The sequence below is a fragment of the Buteo buteo genome, chromosome 3, assembly GCF_964188355.1.
Source record: "Buteo buteo chromosome 3, bButBut1.hap1.1, whole genome shotgun sequence".
NCBI lineage: Eukaryota > Metazoa > Chordata > Aves > Accipitriformes > Accipitridae > Buteo > Buteo buteo.
In genome coordinates, this window is record NC_134173.1 from 56,916,923 (window position 1) to 56,934,278 (window position 17,356).

General features: G+C 38.0%; 1 protein-coding gene across 41 annotated transcripts in view; it reads left to right on the forward strand.

Annotated features, from left to right (window-relative positions):
• The window catches only part of RIMS2 (regulating synaptic membrane exocytosis 2), a 489,382-nt gene that overhangs the window by 406,101 nt on the left and 65,925 nt on the right, over positions 1-17,356 (forward strand). For 17 of the 41 annotated variants that reach the window (XM_075023763.1, XM_075023767.1, XM_075023753.1 and 14 more), the window contains one exon: positions 8,533-8,705. The exons of 22 other annotated variants lie outside the window; for them this stretch is intronic. In XM_075023763.1, coding sequence (XP_074879864.1) covers positions 8,533-8,705 — 173 coding nt within the window. Of the gene's footprint in view, positions 1-8,532; positions 8,706-9,737; positions 9,984-17,356 lie in introns of all 41 variants that reach the window. 2 more of the 41 variants (XM_075023751.1, XM_075023752.1) reach the window with 1 other exon arrangement.

Sequence of the window (17,356 nt, forward strand, 5' to 3'; positions counted from 1 at the left end):
CCTATCCTTAATTCTCATTAAAGGGTTCTTCTTTTGAAGCTCATACTTATTTACCTTCATATTATGTAGACTCATATTTCTTCAAGATCTTTGCTTTTGTTCAAAAATTGTTGGGAATATTCTGGCTACATGAGAGCATTCCATGGTTCACCTATAACTTATTAAGGCACGTTTGAATCATCAGATCTTGTAACAAGGTGAAGTCCATCCACAGGACACATGAGATTTTCTATTCATTCCAATTTATACAGTCAATTACCGGTGTTTCACCCTAGCTATATGCTAAACCTGGATCTCTCTTCTACCTCATTTAATCTGTCAGAATCAACTAGAACCATGGAAAAGATGACCTTACTTTAATATTCAGACTATGAAAACTCTTCTTAAAAATCTCAATTACTTTCCTTGATAGATAATAGAAATTAGTTGTCTTTTTTTTTAAAGTAGATGTCTAGTTCTATAGTACATGAGGCATACTACCGAAGGATGCAGGCCAGTGGTGGTAGCCTTTTGTTATTATGAAATGTCATGTCCGAGAGTCCTGTTCCAATGACTTGATGATTGGAGTAAAAGCTCTCTCTGTGGTTAGTGACTTTAAGGTAGCTTTTGATGAGATATTATGAAACATCTGCTTGGCCATTATAAACCTTATGTTTTCACTCCAGTGTGCAACACATCTTGGCTTGCCTTTTAAGGAATTTTTTGAGGTGGTGCTTAGAATTGTCCTTGTGTTGTTTCACCTGTCTTCTACTTTACCTTAAACAACAGTTTTTTACTCAACGTGTTTTTCGTAGGACAGATGGGATTTTAAACAGTGTCTTTGTGATTTTTAACAGCCTTTGAAATAATGTGGTAACTTCATATACCCCAGCAGAGAGTTTTCAGTGCTCTCTCCTTTCAAAATTTGTAAAATTTGGTCCTGACTTAAAGTAAGATTAAATAAGAACGCTTAGTTCCCTTGACTGGATGATGCTACCTTTATGAATTAATTCTGCATCTATAACAGCTTGATTTCAGAACAGATATCAATGCAGCTGAAATTAGAGGTTGTCTTGATCTTCCAAAAGTCATATTTTATGAAAAAGAACATCAGAACAAGAGACTGCTTGGTGTTTTGAAACTGACTGCAGGAACAGATTTCTTTGTAGGAAGACAAACTTGTTGACAAGCTAATTCTCAAACTCACTAAAAGACCCAAATACTTCTTAAGAGCTGCTTTCTACTTTACCAAATATTTGCAGGTCCTGTAAGTTCTCCTTGATGTAATCCCAGAATATTTTCTAGTGCTTTCCTATATCTATTTCACATTGTGCACTTAGGGGGTTCTTAAAAAAATTGCAACATATGCCAACATATGTTAAGGAGACGATTTTTTGTCTTTTGCTTTGGCTTGCCTCCAGACTGCCACCCTCTAGATTTCCAGTTATCCTTTGGCGGCTTCTGCATTACTGCTGCCCTTGCAGTTTCTTCTTCAGCTCCTGGATCACCTTGACCTGTAGGATGACAGAGTAATTGGGGTTGGAGGGGACCTTGGGAGCTGTCTAGCCCAACCCCTAGCTTAAAGCAGGGTCAGCTGTGAAATCAGCACAGGTTGCTCAGAGCTTTGTCCGGTCAGGTCTTGAAAACATTCAAGGATGAAAGCTGCACAACTTGTCTGGGCAACCTGATCCACTGCTTCATTGTACCTGTGGTAAAAATGTGCCTTCTTATACCAGCCAGAGCTGCTGTGAATTGCTTGGCTCTGTCTTTTTGACATCCTCCCTGTATGACTCTCTTAGGTACTCCCAAAGCCATCACTCCTCCAGGCAGAACAAGCTCAGCTCCCTCAGCCTCTCCTCACAGGGCAAATACTCTGGCCCCAGCCATCTTGGTGGCCCCCCAATAAACTCATCCTAGTTTATCAATGTCATTGTTGTACTTGGGGTCTCAAAACTGGATACAATATTCTAGATGTGGTCTAGTGATTGCAAGTAAAGGGGAATAAACACTCCCCTTGATCTGCTGGTTATGTTCCAGTCAACGCAACCAAGGCTGCCTTTCTTTGCTGCCAAGGCCCACTGCTGACTTGCTCGATCTTTTTCATTGTTCAGTTTTAATTTACTAATTTAGCAGTAGGATGCTGTTTGCAACATTGCGTAGTCCCGTAGTGAAATCAGGTTTTAGGAGCTCCTTTGTAAGACTGTATACATGAGCACTGATTAGTGAAATCAATAAACAGATGGCACTAAACCACTACGGGAAAGATGTGAGAACTTCTGAAGTAGGGGTTTTTTTCACATGTTCAATAGAAATATGGATGTTCCTTTTTACCAACATGTTTCAATTGGTGGCCTAACTTTACTGGAGATTAGGATGGTTTAGAAGGTGGGGTTCGCAAATCAGGTTACAGTTAGCTCTTTTTATTTAAGGTAGAAGTAGATTGGGATGTTCTGAATAATGGGAAAAAATTATCTTGGATAAGGAATGGAGGCAAGGAATGGATGTATAGGAAACCACCTTACATCCAGCTGGATTTACTGGTTCAAGAACTGTACTGCTCAGAAGTAGCAACACCATGTGTAGCTCTCTCTTTTATGCTAGTGCAAGACAAGAATGCCAAGAGAGGCACAGTAGGGCCAGGGTCAGGAGATCAAGGGGTGCCTAATGCAGAGCAAGAATGGGCTGAAGAGAGAACAGGGTTGGAACAGTGCCAGTGGGACTCACCAGAAGCCAAATACAGGGCTAAGAAAGCAGGATCCAAGAATTAGGAATAAAAAGGAGGAATACAGGATAGGATCCCGGACTAAAAAGCAGAAATCAGGATCAGCAGCCAAGAATTAGTCTGAGCTAGAACTGGTTATAGCTCCATATTGAGAAGCCCAAGGCAACTGTGCAGCTTATTATATACCTAATACCAGAGCAGTGCAAGAATTAAGGTCCCTGGTCAGTCCTTAAATCTCCCAAGGGACTGATGGATGCTATGTGCAGCTGATAGCTAAAGCAGGGCTGGCAAAGTCTGACCTGGCTAGATGTACCTCAGTTGCCTTGATGGAGCCTGACAGGAGTGACAAATGTACGCACAGATTATTGAATTGGCTAAGTATGAATTACATGCAAGGGCAGATTCATCATAGCCTTCATCTTGAGTTTGTGTGTATGCAAGCTACAGATTAAACATATATCCTCTCTATGTATTCATTTGTATATGGTATTTTGTAAAAAGGGCTTAGAATCTTTTGCTTTATATAAATGTAATGTTGTTGTTATAAATATTAGTAAGTATTTGGCTTTATTTTTAATGGCAGACTTCATTAGGCAGCCATTAACAAAGGTTTTAGGAAGAATCAAACAATCCAATAACATTCATTCAAATGATGTGTGGTAACTAAACTTTGCAATGCCTTTAGAGGCTGTGAACTTGCACCAAAAGCTACAGCTGGAATTACAGAACATTTCATACAATTGCTGTGCTCTGGCTGCTAGAGAGCTTTTGTCAGCAGGGCAAAGAACTATTGAAACAGTCCAGAATGGTTCTTTAATCTTCTTCTAGGAGCACAATGGACAATTGTCTGAAACATCTTCCCAACATTTTGATCAGTAAAAACATTGACCAGATTTACATGTTCCTATGTAAATGCTAGCAAATAAAAACTGATGAGTAGACTATAAAACAGAAGAAAAAAAGATAATAAAATAGAAAGACGGTTGGAAATCACTGACAATTTCAATTGCCTGGACAACTGCATGACTGTATAGTCCAAGATGGAAGAGTGGTAACAATAGATTAAAGCAATATAAAACACTTTAAGACTCCCTTTGAATTAGAAGTTCCAAAACAGTTTCTTTCGAGAAATAAGTATCAGAGCAGTTGTAGCTCCATGTGGCTTGTCAGTCATACAGTGGTAGTTCACAAAGAGGTCAAAATGTTTGCAGAGGTTGTATTAGCAAGCAAAGCAGGTATTTGTTTTTCAGCTTTAATAATCTCGAATTCACTACTACAGAAAAGTAATCTATTGCAGCTACAAGATATTGGCACAAACACCTAACTGCCACTTTATTAGGGTCTCCAGCTGATTATTTTACTAATGCAGGGGAAAGGGCTTTTAGAAACTTTAAAACTTGTTTGATAGAATCTGTAATAATGAAATTTATCCCATTCTTCAATACAGCAAAATATGACAAAATCAGGTTACTATTAAAAATACAAAAGTGACTTTTAATCAAACCCTCTGCTTGCAGCAGACTTCCTATTGTTGGAACAGCTTGAAGAGGCTGGCTAGTCTTACTGCTTTAGGGGTCGTAAAGTCCAGAATGCTGCCTATGTTATATGAGTCTCGATTGGGTTGGAAATGAAAATTTAACCTTATTCCAATAAAAGAGGCATATAATTCCAGCATGGGGAAAAGTCAGGAGATAATTTTCCTACTGCTGTGGCTGTTATTTAAAAAAGAAAAAAGAAAAAAATTAAAAAGAAACAGTATTTAATTAACCTACGTAGTAGGCAAGTGCACTTCACCACAGCCTGGACCTCCTGATTGTCCAGACCGGGGCAGCTCTTAGTGCACATGAGGCTCCCTTACTGTCCTCGTGCCCATATTTTCTTCTGTGGGAAATTGGAGCATACAGGGTAGTTGCTGGATCTGATGATCCAAACATGTGGCCATGCCACTGCCAGGATCCAGCCCCAGGGGCTGCAGTTCCCCAGCAGTGTGCATTCAGACAGTGCAGGCTCCTACAGCACGGTACGTAGGGACAGCAGTGGAGAGGGATTGGAAATGGTAGCAGTGTTTCAAGTACAACGGGTGGATGGCACTTGGTTAATAATGACCTTTTCAGTCTAATAGTTGACCTTATCATACAGTTGGTGACATTTACAAAAAAAGAAAGTGAAATTTGGAGGAAGGAAACAAGGAGGTATATGAAATATATGATGATGTAATCCTTGGGGCAACTTTAGCCACACAAAAACTGAAGAAAGAATAGTACAAAATCATGCAAAAATGGTTCATTTTACAGTCAGAGTGTATGACATGAAAGAACTAATACTTTTATAAAATCAATATTCGCACAGTAGAAGTGCCATTTTACTGTTGAGGCAGAGAGCAAAGGAGAACTTCAGAAACTGCCTTATATAGAATTGCAATTTAAGAAACAAATGTAAAATTGAAATGCCAGCATGGCTTCTGTCAGACAAGCAGTATGTTTCCTTTTGTATTCTGTGCTGCAGTTACTGAAACACTAACATGCAATACACTCACTATTATAATCCATTTCCTAAACAAAATTAAGTCAGATGATATAAATTCAAAAGTAGACCTTAGCAGCAGAATAAAGAGCAATTTGGAGTGGAGTTAATGGATGAATATGAGGTGTCTGAGCTTTGTCCAGCAAGAAAGACAATTTAGGTTCAGTTTCTAGATGTTACTTTGGTAGGCAGCTAGCAGATGCTGAGACTGTAACTCAGACAATGTGCAAATAAAACTTTTAAAACCAAATATTATATATTAAGACATTCAGATTTAATGAAAGGATCCATTAACTTTCCCAATTTGAAATCTAAAACATCCTGAAATAGTAAAGGTCAAATAATATTTCTGTGCCATCTGACCTGATTGAAAACATTCGATGGGAAGTACCATTACATACAACTAAGAAAAAAGAGACAAGGTAATGATCTGATGATCTTTTTTCACATTATATTTCTGAAATGATTTACCTTTAAGTTGCTTTTCTTGCCATAGCAATTATCAATCTTCACCATATATCACTAGATTATTACTATTGCATTAGCTTTTAAAAAAAAAATACAGTAAGGTTGTTTTATTTATGAAAATGTCGATTTGTTATATACAGCACTTTGCTATGAAAAACGTATTTTAAGAACTGATGTTCTCCAGGTGTGGAAATGAAACAGACAAAATCAAAAGCATAGGTTTTTGAAGCTTTCAGTTTGCTGCAGAATGATTCTTTAGAATAACTTTGTGCAGTGCTGATACCCTTTGCTGCTTTATGTTGCTTGCAAGTATTTAATTTAGAAGGGCTCATTTCCATGGACTGCTTGGCAAGCTCAGTGTGGGATCTGCAGGTTGAGGTCTGTTATTCTATGAGTCACCACAAGTAATTACCTATCCCCTAATTGGAATGTAATTAACAATTCCATCAATCTCTATGTCTGACACTACGGTCTATCTTATTTTCCCAAAGGACAGCCACATTAGGTCTGTAATGCTAGCACTGTGTCTACCCTGAGGTCACTAGCCACTGTCAACACGACAGCTGTTCCTATAGGCACGCACAGCTGGGCTGTACGTTAGCTCTGTCGGGAGCCAGTAGCAGCGTAGCCTTGGCAGCACAGGGTTCTCACAGCAAGTACATCTGCTTGGGAGCCTCGGCAAAGACTGAAGGCCTGAGGGCAGCTCTGCGTTGCCTTTTCTGTGGTGCGTGGTGGTAGCCCAGTACACCAGGCTGTACTTCCCAGTCTTGGTAGTTTTAGGCTAAATCAACACGAATTGCACTCATAACTTGGTCTTCAATGCAGAATTATTCTAGGGAGGGTTAGGTGGGTGGAACTGAATAGATGGGACTCAATATATACACATTTCACCAGACATAGTTGGTTTTTTCTTCTCCAAAGGGCTAAGTAGTTGCTCTTTTAAAAGGAGTTGCTGAAAAAGAACAATCCTTTTATTCTGGTATAATGTTCTATTATCTCTGCTGATCAGGACAGCTGTTTTATCATTGTTTTTATGTTCCCAAATGAATATATCAATAATAATATGTACTGTCTTCTTTATCAAGCAAAGATATTAAAGGCATCAGTAAAAACAGTCAGTAAATATTACAACATTTAAATGTAATCACAGAGACACTCTGTGAGTTTATGTCTGGCTAAGTGCACTCTCACACTTAAAGGCTGGGGAGAGCTTGAGTGGTTTGTCAATGGACACAAATACTGTAAATTAGTACAGATCAGGAAGCCAGCTGCAGCATGTGCAACCATTTTATGTAAGCGTGCAGTTCAGGTTGTGCTTGGTCACTGTCTGCAACATGTGTACAGCGTAACCTGCATGAGCATTTTTTCTTTTTATTTCATTTCTGTCTTAAAATAGGCAAAATAACTTACTACTTCTAAGTGTAAAATTCATTTATGGTAAATAAGCACTCAAATGCTATTCTGAAATGCTATTTAGACACTGCACAGTCTTTCAGAATATTTCCCAGTGTAACATTCCTTGCAAAAGAACAGAAGGAAATGATCTGTGTACTTCATGAAAGACAGTTATTCTAAAACTATAAAAACCAGACAAATTTGATAGCCAAACCTGGACACCCTTCTCTTCTGCAGGACTACACAGATCTGTCACTTTACATTGTGAATTATTTTCTCCAGGTGGATGAGCCCAATGTTGCTACCCCCAAGAGTTCAACAAGCCACTGATGTATTATGCAGATTATTTTCCCCCATTGTTCTCTTTCAGTCCTGTCTGTGCTGCTCTTTACATCTTTCCATACTGTCTTCTTTCCATGGCAGCCAAACAACTAGCTGGTGATCACTGACAATTCATCTTGCAGTACTGTTTTTCTGGAAAGATTATCAATAGTAACTCATCAGATTTCTGTATACACAGAAATGTCTGTGTATGAAGAGGAGAGGGAAAAATATCCTTCTGCTATTCATTATATCTGCACGTAGTGCAATGCAGAGTGGCACAGATTTAGCATTAATTTAGAGCTAATTTGTGTAACAAGAAAAAATAGCTATAATATTTTGTTCAGATCTAACTTGAATACCTCTGCAAAACATTGCTTATTTTGTATGGCCATCAGTCACCTGCCAGTTCCATGTTTGGAATATACTGTTAAAAAGTTCAAATACTATTGTAATTTTTTAGTTTCTGAGGTATTAGTACATTGTCAGTACAAATTATCTCTAGTCCTGTCCCATTCTTTCAGACTTCCCAGCCCAGCAGTTCAGTAACATGCATGGTTTGTTTGCACAGCTACATCACTCTGTCCTCTGGTTTGATAATCTCATCTATCTATTTACTTAAAAAAAAAAAAAAATCAACATTTGTCAACTAGAAGTTCTTGTAAATAGGCTAGGCCCCAAAAGAGACACGTATTTTATAGATAGCAGGAAGCACATTCTGTCTTTTGTTCAATTTTTCATGAGCTCAGTAATCATGGGCAAGTCATTAAGTCTCTCTGCTTTGCTTTGTGCACTGGTGAAACAGTTGTGGTAAGAATATTCTGTGATGGTTTAGATGTCTTTGCTAAGGTTTGTGAAACCTTTGGAGGAGCTGAAAGTTTTGTACAAGTCACTCTATGGAAGAAGCTGAGGAGCCAATAGCTTGAATGGGCTAGCAAAGCAGAGTAAAATTAATAGAAACCAAGATATAACTTGTACTCTGTATCAGTTAAAAACTTCATTATAAAAATTCAGGCAGTCTGGTGACAAAGGCAGTTTAGATAGCATCAGGGACCAGCTCCATAGCTGATTCATGGTAATATGTCACTGACAACATCTGTATCCTTGTCCCTTTCCTCTTACAGTATCGGTCAGGACGGGATCCTCAGCGAGGCTCAGACAATGTTTCCAATAAGTCTTCAGACAGCGATGTCAGTGATGTCTCCGCTGTGTCACGGACAAGCAGTGCTTCACGTTTCAGCAGCACAAGCTACATGTCCGTCCAGTCAGAGCGTCCAAGAGGAAACAAGAAAATAAGGTGAGTGCGAGGAGCTGTAGTGCCAGCCATAGCCATGTAATTTAAGTAACTGAACATTTGTGTTTGAAATTAACGTTTTGCCTAGTTTGAAATTTGCAGGGAAATTGCAAAATACTGGTTTAAGTGTCTTCTTCATCTAATGCTTTTTGAAGTCTTCATGGTATCTGTTTTTAGCCAAGTTTTGTCATCTTGGGTTATACTAACATACCCTAAAATAACAAACATGTGCTGTCAGCAAGCATTAGATACACTTAGATTTGTACTTTCTGAAAACCATTTAGTAAAATAATGTAGCTGAAAAGACAGTTTAACTTGAAAATTTGTGCCAGCAATGTCACAGGCATCTTAATTTCCTTTTAAATTAGAGCTGCTGAACTTTTATAGAAGTCTTATTTAATGCTTACACAGACCAATTCAATTTATTTAATATTTACACTAGTCCAACGTAACTGTAAGCATACAACCATTGAAGTACTCTTCAACAAGTTGTACGCAGTGTATCTGTGAGCAAAACACAACATCGCCTTTGCCTGCGCCCTGTGCACACTCAGAGGAGCTCTACCTGTAGAACGAATGAAAGATTGTTTTTCTTGGAAGGTGTAACCCATCTGCATCTCTCAGCAAAATTCAATGCCAGCCTATATTAATTCTCAGAAAAATGTCCTCTTGAGAGAAATCGTGTGTTTGGAAAGATTGTTTAAACAGCTACTTATATGAGCACTGTTAGGGCCACATTATTTCTGTCATACAGTTTTGTATACATTTCTAAATGTGATGTATTGCCATGCAAATTTTATTTGAAGAGGGACTTAGACACTGTCCTAAGAAAACATCCCAAGGTTCTCTAGAGTAGGCTTGAGTCTCAGCCAGCATGGTTTAATTTATGACTGCTTCCATCTTTTAGGTTTTATTTCCTTTCTTTTGCATTTCCTTTCTTGCGAGTTCATGCATGCTCTTCTCCATGACCTTAACTTTAATTTATTCTTTTCTTTTTTCTTTTTGCATGTCTTTGTCAATTTTTGTTGACTTCAGAAGGACAAGGGATATAGAGGGAAAAAAAGAGGGAGGGCTGGAAGGGGATGAACAAAATGGAATATTTCCTGAGGAGGAAGAAAAAGAGGAGGAGGAGGAGGAGGAAAAAGCAAAGGAGCAAGAAATTAATGAAAAAGGGGAAGGGCAAGAGGTGACAGAGAACTGTGATAAGGAGGAAATCAAAGGATCAGGGCATGATGAAAAAGCTCAAGAAGACCAAGCTGAGGAAGGGAAAGAGGATGACAGGTAAAATATACTTCTGTTTCTATAGACCTATTCTTCTTCCTCCTGTACTAGGACCCTACTTGTTATCCCTTTTTTCCCCTTTTGCTTAGCTTATTGTCTATATTCCCTGCAGCTTTTTTTGCTTTCAATCGTGATGCTTTCATATTTAAGCAAGTTTCACTCTCAGCTTCAGTGAGCTTGTTCTGCATACCAAATGATGCAGCACACTAACTTGACTCATTATTATGCATGCAACTACAGCATATTATTTTTTAAATTGGTTTAGACTAGAGTTTGAGTTTGACTATAATAAACAATAGAAATTATAAGGTACCTTATTATATTACCTGCTTGAATTATTATTTCAGGGAAAAATCTTTTGTTGAGTGGTATCTGATCAATATCAAAACCATCTTTACTTCCATTTGTGACAGTACTAAAGAAGAGAATTTGGATTTTTTTTTTTTGTAATCTTCTTTGTGTAGGCTCATAAATGTGCATATTGATCGACAATCGACATGGATAAGCAGAGTCTTCCATTTTTTTTATTCCATGTGAATAGCTGTCATGGGTTGCTGTATTGTGGAGGGTTTGTGTACATCTGCTGCTCTAATGTGTCCAGAAACATTTCAGCACAATTGGCTAAGGTTTTATCAAATAAGATTCTGGATTTATACATTTTACCACAATTACTTTGAACCATGACTTTTAATGTAAATGAGTGACATTTTGTATTGCAAAATCCATGTAATTTGCATTAAGAGAAACACAATATACCTTCTTTCTTCATTAGCAAAAAATGAGTTTGAGATTTGTTGAATATTCTTGAACCCCTTCTCACCTACACAAGAATGGCAGAAAATCTCAGAAAAAAATACTTTCTTTTAACCTGCTAATTCTGCACTACCTATAGATAACTTACACCTGTAAAACTGTGCTCATATAGATTAGGGAAAGCACAGAGCACTCTATGGCAATCCACTTTCTTCCTTTGCTATAAACTTACATGTGTACATGCCTGTACGTACACACATATGTGAACATGCACAAAGCAAAGGTGGTACAAAAAGAGTATCAAAATGCATAGTGTTCAGTCTGGGGTGATATGGACCAATATAGCCATGCTACTGCTTTTATACATTAAGTGCCATCATTCCTTCACTCGTGAATGCATTTTAGAATTCAGCAAAAGCAGTTGTTTAGAAACAGCTGTCTTTAAGACTGCCTTGGCATATGTGTTCCAGGGACTGCTAAATGGTAGTGTGGGAAAGGACCTTTTGCAAAGACCTTTTTCCCTCCCAGCTCCCACTAAGTGCCCAGTTTAATGGATCTGGAAGTCCTGCCTCTCAAAAAGCATGACCCTGTGTCTGCTTTCCAGCTTTCACTCACATTAGTCTTCAGACAAAACACTGTCCCTCACAAAAAGTCCTCTTTGAGAAACAAGTTCTTGTGCCCCATGCCAGCTTGTTCCTCTGCTTGTTAGCTGCTCTCTGCCTTCAGGAAGAAGCAGCAGAAGTCAGGAGTCCCTACTTAATAGAGAAACAAGATATTATTAAGAGACTGCTGTGCAGTGACTTTTGTTCGTGTTTTAGATTTTGGCTTCCAACATGGAAACCAGCCTCTAGTATTATGTGCTCACTTTGCCCATTTTGACCACTTTTAGTAAGTTATGAATAAAAAGGAAAGTTTCTCTAAATCCACCTTCCTTTCCCAAGGTACAATAAGTGCTCATCTCTTTAGTATTGTGTGAACATTCTTCTAGGTAAGAAGCAAACTGAAAAGCACAGATTGATTCTGATATAGATATAGGTACAGCTATAGGTATATATATACATTTATATACCCACATAATTGTGTCTCAGTAACATACTGAAGTATCATGACCTGTGTATTCAGTGGACAAACCCAAAGGCAAAATCGATCCTAAACATTGTTGTAAATTCAGTGCCTTCTGCTTGCTTGTTTGGCAATTAATAAGATACCGTATACCTGGAAATTTATAAGGTACTTGTAAGATAAGTTAACAACTTCAGCTTTCCAAAAAATGTTTTCAGACATGCCACCAATATTAAACAATCACCAAAGCATCACTTAAAAATTAAACGTATCAATACGTATTTGAGAGACCCAACAGAACCGAAGCAGCCAGTTCATCCATCACAGAACAGTAATAAATTATCATCTAGTTCTTGAGATCTTGGGCATCAACAAAAGATATATTGCAGGTGGGAATTTTCAACATATATTTTTACTTTAGAGGTGCATCTGTAGTTGAACAGCCGTCACCTTTCCTCTGGGCAATCTGGAACGCAGGGGCTGCTCTCAATCACTCCACCATCAAAAATTAGCTCATTAAGGATACATCATACCTCTTGATGTCACTGTGCTTATATACTTTATGAGTAATGGTAATAGTCACACTAAGGGCTTCAATCTACTGAGATCATAGGTGGGTTCAATGTAAATTAAATGACCGTGAAGACAGATATCCATCATGGATTCATCTCATGCCTATTTTAAAGAGTCCCTCAGCATAATAAACTGCATTAGCTTTTGGAGCACTGGAGCACAATAAATCAATAAATCTTTTTTGGCAGAAATAGCTGCAGCATCAGATTTTGCCTTCATTAAACCTTGTAAAACTAAACCTTGGCATATGGTTAACCTATAGGGAAAACATGATTGTGTTCTTTCTTGGCAATACATGTTAGTGAACAGAAAGCATGGATCAAGCTTCCCTGTTTTGTAATTTTTAAGGATTCCTTATGTACAGTTCCCTGATATTATTTCTTACTCCAGCTCCCTGATGATATCAGGGACAAAAAAACCACTCTTAGATCTAATGTGTGAGCACTCGTGATTTTTATTGCAGGAAATCTGTTTAAGATTGCTCTAAATCTTAACCTTCCTTAATATTTCTCTAAATATCAATCCTAAGCAATAATTCTGATAGTCAGGATAGTTTTGTTTTATCATATGAACACAGAGCAATTGTAATCACAGAGCAGGATTTCGCTATGCTACATGCTGTAGAAATATGGAAGAAAAATACAACCTCTGTTCCAAGCACACGGAGTCTAAATCATGAGATGACATATGAGTCCAGGGAGGGAAACACACAGTAGAATTAAGAAATCTTCCACATGACAGGAGATAGTTACAATACTGAGTTGAGGACATCTTGACAACAGAGAGTACTAAGGGGAGATTTGAAGAAAGAAAATAAGATAGCTTTGAGAATGTTTCTGGAGAGCTCTTTTCAAGCATTAGAGGCAATGAGGAAAAAACAGGAGGTGCTTACTAAAAATATATCAAGTGGATGATGGGGCAAGTCTGATGAGCAGCAGGAGCTGATCTCTCAGTCCTGAATGTGAGAAGATAAATGCGATGAGGCACAACTGCTAAAATACTGGAAAATAAAGATGAATTATATACAGCTAGATAAAAGGGATTATAGCTTTTTACCGATGTATGGAGAAAGGTGACACAGCCAAATTAAAAGGCTATGAAACTTATCTTTCCTACTGTATCCTGGAAGGGATTAGGGTAGGTAAATTGCCAAGGCTGGAGAAAAGCACTGCAGTAGCTGGTGTCTGAAATGGTGAGAGAGTAAGCAAAATAATTAGCTGTGTGAGTGGACAGAGAGGGTAGAGCTGTGAAATAGAAAGCACGCGCAAGTCACAAAAAAGTGGACCTAATATGAAGCCTGAATTAAAAGGCCTGCCCAAATAGCAGGTCTGAATGACACACATGATCCACATGGCTGGGAGAAAAAGCAGAAGAGAGGTCTTGGAGGGAATTACTAAGTTTAACAATACCGAGTTGAGATCGGTGATTCACAAGGAGGTGCCAAGGAAAGAGGTTTTAGTGTAGGCAGGAGGAAACAGGGGAGGCAAGAGGGAGTTTTTATTGCAGAGGGCATAATGCTTTGATGTCCTGTTGATGAAGGGATGATGTTTGAGGGACAGCAATAGAGGAGACAGTGCTACAGCCCTATGGGACCATCACAGTTAACTGGGTGGGCAGAAAATGAGAATCTACTAGAGCACGTTTTGAATGAAAGGTTAGAGAGAGAAAAAAATTGAGAGGGGATGAACTGTGGCATTTAAGGGAAGTAACATATTAGAGCATGGTTAACTGTAGCAAAGCAAAGACGAAAACAGTGTACTTTTGAAAGCTTAAGAAATCGTTAAAGACTTTGGCAGGAGTAGTTTCAACCGAATGCAAAAAGGGAAAGATAGTTGTTCGGAAGGGGCTTGAAATGTAATTGGAAAACAAGAACTCAAGAGACTTACTTAAAACAATGTGTCCAATTAATTCAGAGATGAAAAGGAGAAAGGAGATGTGGCTGTAGTTGCAGAACTGATAAGAGCGAGTCTAGAAGTTCTACTTTACTTTCTAAAGGGATATACTAAAACATGTTTCTATGATTTGGGGAAAGAGTCAGTGATGACCAGGTGGCTAGAGGTAAGAATAAGGAAAGAGGCACAGGGGGAAAGGAGACCAGAAGATAGCATACGATCACTTAGGCAAATCAAACAGTTGATGACGAGATCCAGTGAGAAATTTCTGCACCCATGACAGGGGCAAGGGGAGAGAAATGTATAAAGAGGAGAATACAGAGACAGCACAGAAGAATCAGTCATGTGCTTTGCTATGTATTGGAAGAAATCAATGTCAGCCCATGTGAAGAAAAGAAGTGAATGCTAAAGGAGACTAGAAGAAATAGAGCTGATTAAGTAGGAAGATGACACAACTGAGGAAGGAGAATTTGTAGTAGAAAAAGTCAGCTCGATGTAATTTTGCAGAGGCACTTGAAGATACAAGAAACAGAGGGCAGGACGTAGTTTTAAGTAATGGATTTCTTCAGATACAAAACTTTTTCTCTTCCTGATGGTTCTTCATGATCTCTGTGCCCCTTCCTTTATTGGGTATAAAGATTCATTTCAAATTCACTTTCTAGTTCTTTTTTGTGTCATTCAGTAAAAAAAAACTTTAAAGAATTTAATTTGTAGGCTTTAAAACTGATTCCTGATAAGTATTTGTTCCTTAGTTTTTCATTATATTGTAATCCTAGTATTTCAGTTTTTATGAGCTTTCCACTGTGATTGCAGCCATTATCAGTTAAATGCAGTGTTTTGCAAAGCTGTATGAAAAAGCACGTCAGTTTGGTCTGTGCAAGCTCTTTCACAGGGGTGAAAGCCAGTAACATTTTTTGAAAATCTATATTCTAGTAAAAATATCAAAAACTGTGCAAAAGATAATCAAGAAACCATTTTCAATGTGCATGTGCTGTTTGGTTTCTTAAAGCTATTTCAGAATGATTATAATGATTGCTCCAACTGCACTACTGGATGGAGAAAGTTAATTGTGCCCAACCTTTCTAGCCAAACAGGCCATATGTTTGTAAGTGAAAGCTGTAGCCTGAGACTCTTTCCCCAGTGTATGATAGGTCCTTTAGCAAAATTACAGGACAGGCAGTCTGTGTTCCCAATAGCTTTATCTATCTGTATATGTATAGACAGATGGATAAGGTTCACCCACTGTGATTTCTGCCATGGAGGGAGAGAGAACTTGGGTACAGATATGTCAATGTTCATGTAATTTTTCAGCAAAAACATGTCAGCATGCAGTTTCCTGCAGCTCTCAACCCAAGATGTTGGTGTAACAAATTTTTTAACGTCACAACAAAGTGACCTTGCCATTCCTGGGATGAGGACGGCAGACTGCAGTACAATGTTCACCAGCTCTTTTCAGCTGCAAAATGTTTCATTATTCAGGCAGCTGGGGCAGTTATGACGGACTGAGTCCTTTAACAAAAAGCAGCCAACTTCGTGTCCCTGTAACATATCTCTTCTGCATACTTCTGACTAGATAAGCAGAGGGCTGCTTATGTATTGCCAGTCTGTGACTCTGAAATCACAGGACCTAAACCAAACTTTTTTTTCAGTAAGATTTCATTAGTATTATTGGGCTGTGTAGAGTCTGTTAGCAGTTCATGGCAAATTCTTCTCCCATTTGAAGCATAGATTCAAAGCCACTACTTTTTGATGTAAGCTTTTTAACTTTACTATTCCACAGAGAGGCAAATCTTCAAAAGCTGTGAATTCATGTAGCTACTGGGTCTGTAGCAACACACAGAGTGAATAATTTGGCCATTTGTTTTTTTACACTTTCGTAGATGACATGCAGAGGAAAGTTACCTGTGACTTCTGGAAAAATATTATGGAGAAGGATACAAAATATTGATGGTTCAGAAAGGAATTATATGAATTCATATCTTTGTTGTGAAATCTGTACTGAGAGTAGAATAAAAATCATTTAAGAAATCTAGCAAAGTCACCTGTTTCTAAGTTATTTGTCACCATCTATCAAACCCTTGGAGACGCATTTTTTCCTGTTACTTTGGAGTAAGTACAAAAGATGTATAGACTCCTTTACAGCTAGTAAACTCATTTTGATCCACTGGGAAATAATAAAGTAATGAATTTGGAAGTACACATTATTAACAGGTGAATGGTGACAATACCTCATTTGAAACAGTCTGCAGCTTTGATATATGGTGCCCAGCAGGGAACTGAGACATTTTTCTTTGACAGCAACACAATATCATCGAGACTGCTTCCCTCTCCATGAAATGCAGCCTGTGCTTTAACCTCTGTTGAGTCAACTCTGACCTGTGATCCAGAAAGTACTGATGTGCTCCTGTTACTAAAGGTTATTTAAAAACAGTGCATCAGTACTTTAAAAAAACCCAAACAAGATGTGCAGATGGAAAGCCTTGTAGACATGCAGTGAAGTAAGGATGAAGGGAAAAATTAAAATGAGGATTTGAAGCAAATATAAATGTTGAAATTAGTTCTAACACTTAAGTGTTTTAATTTTCTCAAGATATTTAAAACTAGATTGAATCATAAGTTCTTCAATAGACAGACTTTTTTATCTTTATTTGTACAGGAGTGAGCACAACAGGTCTGTGGACAACAGTAGCAATAGCAACAACTAAAAGTGGGGTAGAAACTTATAAAAAGAAGGAATTGAATGTTGAAGCTTATCGGGCTTTTCTTTCTTTGATATTATGATTCCGTGGGTCTGTCTTAGTGCTGCGTATTTTCACTATTTTTGCCTGAGTATTATTTTAATAGAAAAGTGAAGATTCTGTAAAATTAATAAGTTCATTTTCTGATTCCTCTAAATGTACTTCATTAAAAATAATTAATAAGCTTATCACTTAGCCTTCTAAGAAACAAAAATAAACTCCTTCTTGTACTTCATAAAAGTATTTCTAAAACATAGTTACTGGTTTTGTGCCAGTGCCTTTGAAACTCATTGCCAGACCCAGACCCGTCTGGCAAGTATGATATTTTAACTAAGGGTCAGGGGCCCAGTGCTGG